The following is a 12,353-nucleotide window of genomic DNA, read 5'->3' as shown; positions in this document are numbered from 1 at the left end:
AGTCAGCTCACTTCTGTGACCAGTAGCTTTGTGTGTGTATATGTGTGCATCTCTCTAAATTCTTGGATACTGTATTTTAGCTTTGCCCTAATCCTGGCCTCTGCCTCAGTGGTTATTGATCAGTCTCGCTGCTCTTGAATTACAAATCAGTATTTCCAAATGCCTGTATTTGGATGTAACGGCATGTGTACTACCGCTGACCCATTTTTCTGGCATGAATGGATTTTGTATTCATGTATCTTTTCGTCTGTCTGTCAAAAAGTTCTACAGCTAGTCAAGGTGCTGTTTGGCGGCAGAAACCACAAACAGCAGGTTGTTAAACACGAACAGATTGTTTGCTGTCACATCGCAGGCTGCCTCCCGCTCTCATGTGTTTGAGGACACACATGCAGGAATACTCACACCTATTGTGTAGGCTATTTAATACAAGAATACAATCAGCTGAGTGACGAATGTGAGTTTTATCATTTGGACTGATTGTTTAGGAAGAACATTGTTGGCAAAAGAAAAATCTGCCAGTGAGGCAGTTGTGCAGGTTAATTAGCAAATGAAAAGAACATTTACATATTGGCTCAAGCTAAACTGTGACTTTTGCCCCTGCTGTGTATAGAAATAGTAGCAAAGTGAAGTTTAACGCCAAGGTGAAAACTGAAATCTTCTGGTTTTGCAAGAATAAAAGCACGTGTGACATGTGGGGATGAGTTTAGAGTCGAATGCATGTCTGTGCTAGGATTGCTGGGTTTGTCTGTGAAAGTGCCATTAGATGGTTATGTTGTAATTAATTTTCTGTGTAATTAATGTTCACCACTAAATATGGGCACAGATATGTCTAAAATGAATCACCAAGTACACTAAACTGATTTGTTTAATAATTTCTCATTGACATTAGATGACATAAAGAAAAGCCATGTGAGGCCTCCAAACTGCACAATGCACCTGGACTCTCAGTCTGCCACATGTCACTTCAATCTGCTGGTTTTTACACTTGCAAATCTAATATGACACTTTGAGTGTTTAGTGTTTTTTTTCTTCTTTGTTTGACAAAAATATTCTCAGCATGAATATCCTGCTGACAAATCAGCTGGAGCCGAGTGATACTCTCAAGCCACCACCGGCTGAATTCCCTCTGGAACGATCTCGGCACCTTGTTGAATCCTTGCCATGAGGAAATGGTCCTGTTTTGGAAACTCGCTGTGCTTCCACCCTGTAGCGAGGTGTCTGCATGAGTGCAGATAAGTGAATCACTGCAAGTTAAACTTGGGTCAGAAGCATTTCATACCTCTTGTATCGTTTTACCAGCCTCTAACCCAAATGGCTGCTCTTTGAAAGTTATCATGTGATGACTCGATGGAACAGTTTACCCAAGGGACGGGGGGGGGGGGGGGGAGCAGACCTCTTGGTAATTGTTAGATATGTAGGCCTGCGTGGTTCTTTCATGTTTTTTTTTATAACTAATGATCCATCTCTCTGCAGAGTCATGAGTGTGCTTGAATCAGACATCTGATTAACTGATTCCCAGCTCCTCTCTGGCCTAATGGGAATTAAGTACCTCTGCTAATTCTCACTCTGCAAGCAACCTGACACATCAGTTTGTCTGTGACTCACCTTGTTAGTCAGAGCATGAAGGAACGCACATAAGAACCAAGATAAAACACACATATGTAACCACAGAAAATGTATGGCACACAAAGTTGAAAGCCCACCTGCATATTGATACAAGTCACTGAACAGAAACGGATACAAATATGTGGAGCTTCTCTTACGAAATGTCAGATTTATTTTTGTGCTGGTGTAGACATTAACACTGATGCAACACTTCCAAAAGGTTACACTCAGTGTAAGAGGCTTTCTATTTCTGCTTAGTTGTGTTATCTGTACAGCACATATTGTTCTGGATATATGACCCAACATCACGTCCCAGTGTCTGTGAAATTGCCAAAAATAAGGAATTAAGAAACTTGAAACCATCAAAATGAACTGAAACAGATTAAAAACTGCAAAAAGACCAGTGAAGCTAATGGAACAATTTTACCCATCTGATGTCAGTCCGACACTGTCAAATCATAGATTATTTATAAAGTACATAAACATACAAAAATGATTAGATTTGACTTATATTAACATCAAATCATATGACTACTCAACTGCCCGTATCATCACTCGTACTCCCTGCATTCACCACATCACTCCCGTCCTCCAACAGCTCCGCAGGCTGCCGGTTCAGTTCTGCATCCAATTCAAAATCCTCCTCACATTCAAGGCCATTCACAACTTCACCACCCCCCACATCTGTCCGATGTCCATGTTTTCACTCCCTCCTGTTCCCTCAGACCCTCTGCCTCCATTCACCTGCCTGTCCCCTCCGCCTGTCCCACCACCATGGGGAGCAGAGCTTTCAGCTGCTCTGCTCCTCGTCTCTGGAACTCATTACATCTACAACTGAGAAATCTGGACTAATTAATCCACTTCAAATATGTTTTCAACTATGTTTTCATAACCTCGGGTTCAGATGCTGCATCAGCCCTGGGCTTGTCAAAGTGACATTTGTGCATGTCAGGGAAAACCATAGGACTCCCTTTAGACCCCAAAAAGTGCAGTTTGTTTCTTTTGTAAATAAAATTTTCGATATATTATCCATTGTAAAAATGGTGAATGGATTTCACATGTAGCACTTTTGAACTGCTTGAGCAGTCCAACGTGCTTTACGCTGTTATTCGCACATTCACACACTGATTTAAGCCAGTTTTGAAATTTTTTCACTATTCACATTTCTTTGGGGCTGATTTTCCAATTTCTTTAGCCCATTCATTCATTCATTCATATATTTATTTTGAAATTGATGCTGTTGTGTAAATAAAACAGAAAAATATTTCTACGCTTAAGTCAAAGCTTGTGAAGACCCATATGCAGGTCCAGTGCGGCGGGTTGCAGATCCGACCTCCGGTTTAAGGAAAGGTCCAGCACATGGTCACAAACACAAAAGTGCCACTTCACATGCTGAGTAGTCCTCTGTGGTCAGATGTAATCCACTATGTAGTGGGGCAAATGCACAGCCGCCAGTCTGTAAAGGTCAGATTTGATCTTTTTGGCCAGCATGAACACCTTCATGCTGGCTGTTCCTCTGGCCTCTTCCACACTATTAACTGCACTTCCTTGTTGCTGCTATGAAATGCATGTATTAACACATGTCCTTGTGCAGGCTGGGAAACCAGTGTCTCTGTAGCAAAAACCCTCGTGACCTCATCTGATGCAATCATGGTCACGTAGATGATACGCAAAGTAAAGCAAAACTTGTAATCACGTACACGTCGACTGGGCTTGTGACCATATTTAACAGACTTCTGATTCAAACTCGGGTAACTTTTTTTTAAAATAAATGAATAAATCACTGACCTAGACGCACATCCTATGAAGGTTTCTTACTTTGTGATTTGCATGTTTTTTTCCACCCCAAAGCAAACCTGCTTGTGGTAACTGTTCTGTGTATGTCTTTCTGCTACAGGGCAGCTGTTAAAACGAGCCTGTCCTTCAGCGCAGCTCGGCCCAGTGACTCCGCTCTGTGGGACATCGTTGTTGAGCCGGGCAGAGGAGCAAATCCGAACACCGTCTCTGTTATCTGCCAAAGGAAGGTGGCTGTCACAGCAAAGAGGTCAGTCTTCTGCCTGTGTGCTACGTTTGTGTGTGTGTCCGCACCAAACCTCGTCAAAGCCGTTCTTTGCTTGGAAAAGGAGTCGATCTGCTCCTTATTGTTTGTGATTATTTCCTTTTTTTCATGGCCTTTCAAAAGTCCTTGCTGCTGTCATAAGAATAAGTGATCAGGTGTCGTGAAAAAAAGATCTCGCACTATGTTACATTCGCTCCACAGAGCACGAGTGAATCGAAAACGAATGGGGATTTTTCATCGAAAATGTAATTATTAATGGCCTTGTGCTCAGTGGTGCGCACACTGTAAGCAGCCGAGCACCAACAATATTGTTTTAATCTGTATACAGTGTTGCGCTATGCATTTATATGGAGTACACTTCAATTTTTCTGAGTAGAGGTTGGAAAGTATCAAAGTAAATTCAAAAACCTTGAGATTTTTAATTTTTTTGGTCAATTATTCCCTTTCATGAAAAATAGACATGATTAAAGAACACACTGATTATTTCTGCAGCTATCGGCTCCTTATTTTCTAAGTCAGCATGAGTTCGGACCAGAGCCGGCCCTATCCAGTGTGGGAAGTTTTTTTATGCCCCCCCCCCCCCCCCCCCCCCCCCCCGCCACTGGCGTTTTACATACAAGAAATTAAATGGCATAGTTTTTAAAATAGTGTTTAATCTATAAGATAACATGTCACCCAATTTACATGCTTAACAAATTACAAATCAATACCCCAAAAAATCTGAAATACAATATAAATACCCTTACCACAAAATAAAAATCCTGGAAATAAATGAATAAATGAGAATAATAGTAATAGATTATAAATATAACAATCAACATCAAGTAATTTAAATAACCAGACTCTGGGTCGGCTCTGAGTCTGACAGCCACAGAATATTTGACTGGTTGTGTTGACTGGAAGATATTTGGCACATCAGGTTTATACACTCATTCCTGGGGCAGGATGGCTCGGTTGGTAGAGCGGTCGTCTCCCAATCGGAAGGTTGCAGGTTTGATTCCCATCTCTTCCTGCTTGCATGCCGAAGTGTCCTTGGGCAAGACCCTGAATCCCAAACTGCCCGGGTGAATGCAGTGTGAGAGTGAGTTGTTGGTGGTGCAGATAGCTGCCTCGCTTCCATCAGTCTGCCCCAGGGCAGCTGCGGCTACATATGTAGTTTACCACCGTCAAGTATGGAGTGAATGAATAATACAATGTAAGGCGTCTTTGAGTGTCCTGAAAAGCGCTACATAAAACCATACATTATTATTATTTCTGAATCTTGAATGTTATAAAACAAATAACTTAATTTTATGGAGTGAAATAAGCTATGATTTATAAATTAATCTATTCCACCTTCCTCACATAAAGGAATATTGCCATCCATGGTAATGACATGTCTTATTTTACACATGGTGTTTGCACAATATAAGTACAATTTAATTTCACATAAACAACATACTCGCACGTTCGACTGAAACATACATGCAAGTGTGCATAGATATATGCAGTGGTAAACAAATTGACTGGATTAATCTTATTTAACTGGCTTACATTAAAGGCTTTACAGATGATTTAAATGTTGCTTTTCACATGGTTAGCTTATGGAAGAGATGACAACTTAGACCGACAATATTATCATGACAAAAAAGAAACCATGAGAGAAATAAAATGAAAATGTACACCATAGAGACATAACATTGTGACCACAATAATGGTCTTATTGGGGTCTTTTCTGACAGCTGCATGGTATTTGTATTGGTCCTTTCTTTAAATGAACATGTCACCATTTCTGACGTGAATCTATCTTTATTGTGTCATCAGAGATTGTTTCTCTTTCAGAAGAATCAAGAGTTCCATTTTCCAAGCTTTCATCACCTAATTTCTTTTGATAGATCCCTTTAAATGAGACATTGAGAACGAGAAATGAATGTACTCCCATCCATCCATCCATCCATCCATCCATCTCACTTATCCAGTTCAGGGTTGCGGATGGATGGATGGATGGATGGATGGATGGATGGATGGATGGATGGATACCCTCATTCAGTTTATTCATAATTATTCGAGTCTATGTGGTCTTTGGTATATTTGATGCAGACCAGTTGATTATATCTGTCCTGCCTGATGCAGATGTTGGCGGCAGCCGCCTCTGCCCAGCAACCTCCCGCCCACACAAACACACACCACCCGGCATCCGTCCGACCCACATATCCGTAATCATCCATAATCACGGCTACGTTATCCAGGCTTAAGCGCTTGCACGGTCACAAATGGAGATGTCACAAGTGGAGATTAGGAAGCGGAGATATTCCAAGTCGTGTCCAGTGTGCCGAGCCGGGAGCGCACACACACACCACGAACATGGTGGCACACTCATCCACGCCCACAACTGTGGCTTGGTGTGGTGATACATCCCAGGGTTTAAAGTCCCTCCTCAAAGATAGATTTCTAGGAACTACAGACTTCAACCTCTTCTGTCTGACGATCCCGTTCACTCCGTTGGCTGTGAATCGTTTCAATCCCTTTAAAATCTGTCTGAGTTTATCTTATTTACAGGACGATTCTGAAAGACAAAAACGTATCAAAGACATGAATTTTTGAATGACGTTTTTGTAATATATGAGACAGACACTGTATGTTTCTTTAAATTGGTTGTATATATGAAGCATTCATGTGTATCTCAGAAAATAAGCTTATCATTTACAGATTAACAGTTTTACCAGTTATTTTTATACTCCTATAGCAATACGTTGAGGGCACAGGTGAAGGGGTGGGATTTAATACGTCTGCATATCTTCTCACTCCTTTTTCAACATGGATATGTAGTTTTTTGTTCTTGATTTTCTCTTGTTATCATTTCAATTTAATATCTATGGCTTCTGGATAAATCTATCTGATCTCATTGCAATATTTTGAGATTCAGTGTTTTTGATTTTCTGGACCAATAATGTAAAATTATAAAGAATAAAACATTTTTTCTTTATGTGTCATAAATGTGAAATATTGGGAAATCATGTTGCTGCATTTAGCCCACCCTATTCACGGTTAAGCTTGGCAACACATCCCATGCACAGTGGGTTGCTGCAGTGTGGAGCCTTGCTCAGTGGTAAACTGTCAGCAGTGAGATTCAAACCTTGGAGCCTCCAAACACAAGCTTGCTTTTCTAAACTCTTGGCCAAAACTCCCTCCCTCATTTTACAGTTTTGATTGAATTATAGGAAAGATTGATTTGAATTTGAGATACACTTGAGTCACTTAAAAAATTAATTTAATTTAGTGGAGCTGCATTCATGCAGGCTTCTCTAATTTTGAATTGGTGCTTTTCAGAACAGCCTTCTTTGCCACAGCAGCAGAGATGTACGAGTTTGTACTCAGCTCAGTGCTAGAAAACCTCTATTTCATTTTTGGACATGGGAGTCTTTCTGTGTAGAGTTTGCTTGTTCTCCATCTTCATGCATGGATTATCCCCAGGTACTCTGGTTTCGTCCCACAGTACACAGACGCTTGTTAAATCAGCTGAGTTTAACTCGAACCTCCCGTCACCGTAAGTGGCTGTACTAGATAGTTGATATATGTACAGAATATCTGGCACATGTTCTTTAATGTTAAATTCATATGATCAGCGAACATGGGCAATAAATCATTTAGTAACTTCTCTCTGGTAAATTGATTTGATCTGCAACTCTCTGCTTTCAATTTAAATACTAGTTGGCTGTTTTTCTCTGTGGAGCTTTTAGTATCATTGATCCTCTTTGCTTCATGTTGCAGAAAAATATCGCCCTCAGAAATTAGAAACAGATGTACATTTCATAAGCTCCCTAAATAGTCCAAAATGAACTCACTGAATTGTGATTGTGTTGCTTCAAGCACCAGCTGCGTAATGCTCGGACTGTCTGTGGTCAGTGCTCGTGCACTCCAGGTTTTCCAGAATTTGTTGATGTACACAAACACAAAAAGAGAGGTGAAAAAAAAGAATATGTTTTGCCATTTTCATGTGTTCATTTTATTTTTTGTCACAGAGTGGCACACATAATTTTTTTTTTTTTATAAAAGCCTCATTTTCACGACTTTCTCCATTCAATTCTGCACGGCATTCAGTCCTTGGGTTTCTTTTGATAGAGCATGTTCACACAGGTACACTGCATACAGAGAGCTTTCAGGTCCTCTGGCTTCATTCAACATTGTAGGTTGGGGTTGAATGCTGAAATCATTTCAATTTATTTTCCATTTCTCGACCTCCACTCCATACCTCATAATGGTAAAGTGAAAAGAGCTTTGGATGTTTGAATACTTGAGTCAAGATGAGGTTTTTGTTTATGATAGATTTCCAGAGTTTTTGCTCCGACACTTGAGATTTACCTCGGGTGCACCTGATCTCTCTTTTACCATAGTCTAGTTGTGATGAATTTAATTGATTGGACATGATCTGTAAAGGCTCACCCCTGTCTATGTAAAGCTGCAATGACAAAGAAAGAAGCCACATTGTTGAAGGACTCTTGCCTGCAGAGTTCTGAGATACCCTACTAAAAATGCACATATCTGGGGAGGAGTAAAAAAAAAAAAAAAATCTTGCTGCAGGGAAGTTTTCCTCAATAGAACAAGCAGGACTTCAGCTGGCTGTCTGAGCAAACTGAACAATGTGGGGCAAAAGGGTTTCAATTGAAAAGAGGTGACCAAAAACCCAAATGTCATTTTGACTGAGGGAAAGAGACGCATTATATCCTCTGATCTGAGCTTGAGCCTCTTCACAGTGGTAGACAAGTGGAAATCTACCTCCAGTTGCTCAGAGGAAATCACTACCAGACTGTTAGATAAAATATTCCCTGCTTATGTAAGCCCAGACCTAAACTGTTGGCCATGATTGTAAGCATTATCGCTGAAGAGCAGTGCTCATTGCCTCTGCAAGATAAACTAATCGTCAAAGCATCATGTTGTGTGGTGTTTTTTCAGCAGCAAGGACAGGGACACAGGGTCATACTGAGGCGGAGCTAAAAGAAAGAAATTGTAAAGACATCCGGAAACTACCTTAAACTGTAATTTGGGGTTTAGATGCAGAGGCAATGAACGAATGATACAAGTCTAAAATGAATAACTGTCTTAATTCACTTCAACTGCTGTAATTTCAAAGAATATGGTAAATGAAATAGCTGACAGAAAACAAATCAGGAAAAGAGAAGAAAAAAATTGAGTCTCCTCTGAATTGAGTGTCTAACAGCACACAGTCAGCACTGACCAGCAACACAGAAAGCGTCATTGCCCGAGGGAAAGGTGGCTACCATGTACCGTCTCATGAAGTTTAAACTAGTGTCCGGCCGATCGAGATTTTTGGGGGGCTGATGCCGATTCCGATATTAGGGAATTAAAACAATTCTGATAACTAATATACTGGCCTGTTACATTTTTTTAGTGCTGGGTTGACATGCCAACGTAAATCCTGTGATTAGTAAATGACATGCGTCGATGCGTCACATCAAAGATGGCGACCGTCCGTGACACAACGAGGCCCGTCAGGAGAAATGGGCATCTTATTGACTTGTTTATTTCACAAACTAGTTTTAACTTACTACTGAGGTAAACCACTGGGTTATGTAAATGTGCTGTTTGCTTTTCACTCTTCACTACTTCACTCTGCTGTGCGGTGACTGGAACATGGAGGGTCCTCTACTGGATACGTGACACAAGGAGATCAGAAAAACACCACATTCCCTGCATTTTATTAGTGGAAACCTTTTGCCGTTGAAAATTAATATGGAACAAAAAGTATCGCGCACGCACCCAAAAGTGAAACCCCGCTGAAATACTTTCACTATGTTTGCCTTTTCTTGCCACTGATTTCAACATTTTGGACCATTTGTCAGTGCACGTTTCAGCCATGTAGAGATTTATTGTTTTGTTTTATGCAAAGTTTTGCTGCACTTCAAAGTGCCGCAGCCCCGTTCACACCCTGCTCTATTTCCCCCTTTGATCCGCTCCTACTGACAGGTGTGCCTACACACTCTCCTGCATCAAAAACCATCACTTGCCATTTTCCTTGACAATCCTTTGACCAGAATACTTGGCTGAAGTCTCTGCCAGCTCACTTAATCTCCTCTCCACATTCTCACCTTATTCTTCCAGCCCCTGATGGAAATGAGCCCTCTTGAGTATTGTCTTTGTTATTCTTCAAATTCTTCAGGCGCTATTTCTCAAATTTCAGAGTAATTTCATACCTTTTTATATTTGTAAGCCGCATCTTTCTGCATTAATATATATTCTTCAGAAAGCTCTTAAGACCAGGCACCTTACATACCCTCTTTTGCAATAATATGTTGACCTACCATTCATTACAAAAGCCGTATTCTCTCAGTTCAAGCCAACATAAGATACATTAGAAATGCAGATGGATGTAGTTGCTGCAAACATATGATGCATGTTACAGTTGTCAGACCATTCAATGGCTCGCTTTGATCGATACAACCATCTTTTATACTTCTTCATCCAATAACATTTGACTATGGGCAAAAGCAGGATACACCCAGGGTATGTCAACAGTACATCACAAGGAAAACAGAGAGACAGACCCACACACTCACATTCACATCTGATAATTTTATAGTCCCCAAATAGCTTGAAATGCATTCCTATGGACTTTGGAGGAAAACGGGAGTATCCAGACCAGAGTACCTTGAGAAAACACAAGGAATGTGTATAGTAAGAGTCCCGTGTTAACCAATACCTAAACTTTGCTGAACTGTTCTTTCACGTCACAAGTGTGTGCTTTGCTTTGGACACGCTTTGGACGAACAATCCTCAACGATACAGTCTGTTACCCTAGTCAAATAAAATTCCCAAACGTACACATAATACAACTTTGTTGGAGCGGCCAACATAACACAAAGTATTGACTCAGAGGTTATGAACACTTTTGCATGCCAGACTTTTCAGTGTTTTTATTTGTAAAACAACATCTGAAAAACATGTATCATTTTCCTTCCACTTCACAATTACGCTGCACATTCTGTTGCTCTATCAAATATAGTCCCAATAAAATACATCCACATTGCTGGTTGTAAAGTGACAGAGTGGAAAATTTCAAGAGGTATGAATAATGTTTCAAGACACTGTATGTTCAATAGAAATATGAACACATGTACTGAAGCACTGCCGTGTGCTGCTCACACACGTTCCAGATCACTAACGACTGCATCAGTCATATTTTAATCATGTTGAGCATGTAGCCTTGCGACTGTGTGAGCCCCGAAGCTCATTAACATGTAGCATGTAGCACAGACAGATTTTACATGATGCCCCTGAATGCATCACTCAGGGCTGTCGGCTCCTGCAGTTGAAACCTGCGCTTAAAACCGGAATAACGTCGCAGCCCGAACTGAAACAGTTCAGCGAAATGGATTTCTGAAAACATTTAAAGCGAGAAATAAGCTGTGCAGTTGAAAAGTTAAAACCCCGATTCACAGAAGTGTGCCAGTTGTGAGGGAGTGTGGCCTTTTCGGTGTATACAATGGCCTGCAGGACAGTGGTGCCGCCAGCCGGAATCCTGTACTCACTGTGTGTACAATTGTTTTGAAGGTGTGAAAAAGATAAATATTTTAAAAGGGGACCTAAATGCGGGTTCAAATGCATCAAATTCCCACATTCAGTTTGTGCTCTGGCAGCTGTCCAGGGTGCTGAACCAGGTGACAGAAACTTTCTGATTGTGAACAGCCGCGTCCAGCTCCTGCTGAAGCTCCTCCGCTCGTGTTACTGAGAGGAGCATCTGCAAGTCATTAAAAGACCGCAATGTTGTGTAGCTCGCCGACGTTTCAATAAAACCAGTTAACAAAACAACCAATGAGCGCAAAGCGGCGTATTCATCTTCATTCTAACTGCAGCTTTTAATACCTCAAATGCCCCTACAAGAAAAGCTCTCATGTCTTTTTCATGAATACATATTTAATGCTCTCCATATCCTGTGACATGTCTCTGATTTATGTTGTATTCTCTATTACCATACACAACGCTGTGTTTTTGATCCGAGCGGCACCAGTTGTCGGTGCATCAGTTTTCGTTGTAGTTACAAGCAATGAATTTATGTTCTCTGGGTTTCACATTTTGTATTAATGTGGGTATATCAATCTTATCTTACCTTTTGATAAACAATGTGATAATTTAAGTATATTTTTTGCAAACAGGGGTCTTCTGGAGGTTTTACAACTGGACTTTCTACCGAAAGACGTTTCGGACCAGGTTGCGAGCCAGACCATCTCCTGGCGTCTGGAATTACCAGGAAATGTGAAAGATGTGGGCCTAATGCGAATCTACACTACCCGCAGGGACTATGTGGGATTGGCCCCTCTGGTGATGGTAAGAACCAAACCTGTGTACGTTTATGAAGTGTGACACAATATACATTTATTTAGCCATTTGCAGCACAATTATGCAATAACAATCTGCTACATTCAGTTTTCATTCTTAGTGTCTTTATGCAACTGCTTTTTGACGACTGTGGTGGGCCACATGAATCATGTTAATGGGTTATCTTCTACACTCAAATACCGCCCACTCATTCAAATGTGAAATTGCAAGAACACAATTGAGGAATTACTGCATCGCCTGGAAAGTTTACATTTTCTGCTTTGCTACATTTCCTTAACTGTGTTTATTAAACATGTCATATGTGTCTTGGCAGAAATTATTGTCTTTACTAGTTGGTTGTGGTACACAGTCACAA

General features: G+C 40.7%; 1 protein-coding gene across 1 annotated transcript in view; it reads left to right on the top strand.

Annotated features, from left to right (window-relative positions):
* LOC308118269 (transmembrane protein 132D) overlaps positions 1-12,353 on the top strand; it is a gene marked incomplete at its 5' end in the record, with an annotated part of 42,393 nt that overhangs the window by 9,709 nt on the left and 20,331 nt on the right. The window contains 2 exons of the mRNA XM_080477619.1: positions 3,503-3,649; positions 11,815-11,986. Coding sequence (XP_080333745.1) covers positions 3,503-3,649; positions 11,815-11,986 — 319 coding nt within the window. The remainder of the gene's footprint in view (positions 1-3,502; positions 3,650-11,814; positions 11,987-12,353) is intronic.

The sequence above is a fragment of the Lipophrys pholis genome (assembly GCF_963383615.2).
Source record: "Lipophrys pholis genome assembly, chromosome: 12".
NCBI lineage: Eukaryota > Metazoa > Chordata > Actinopteri > Blenniiformes > Blenniidae > Lipophrys > Lipophrys pholis.
Note: the sequence above shows the minus strand (reverse complement) of the source record. Positions and strands in the feature narration are given on the sequence as shown.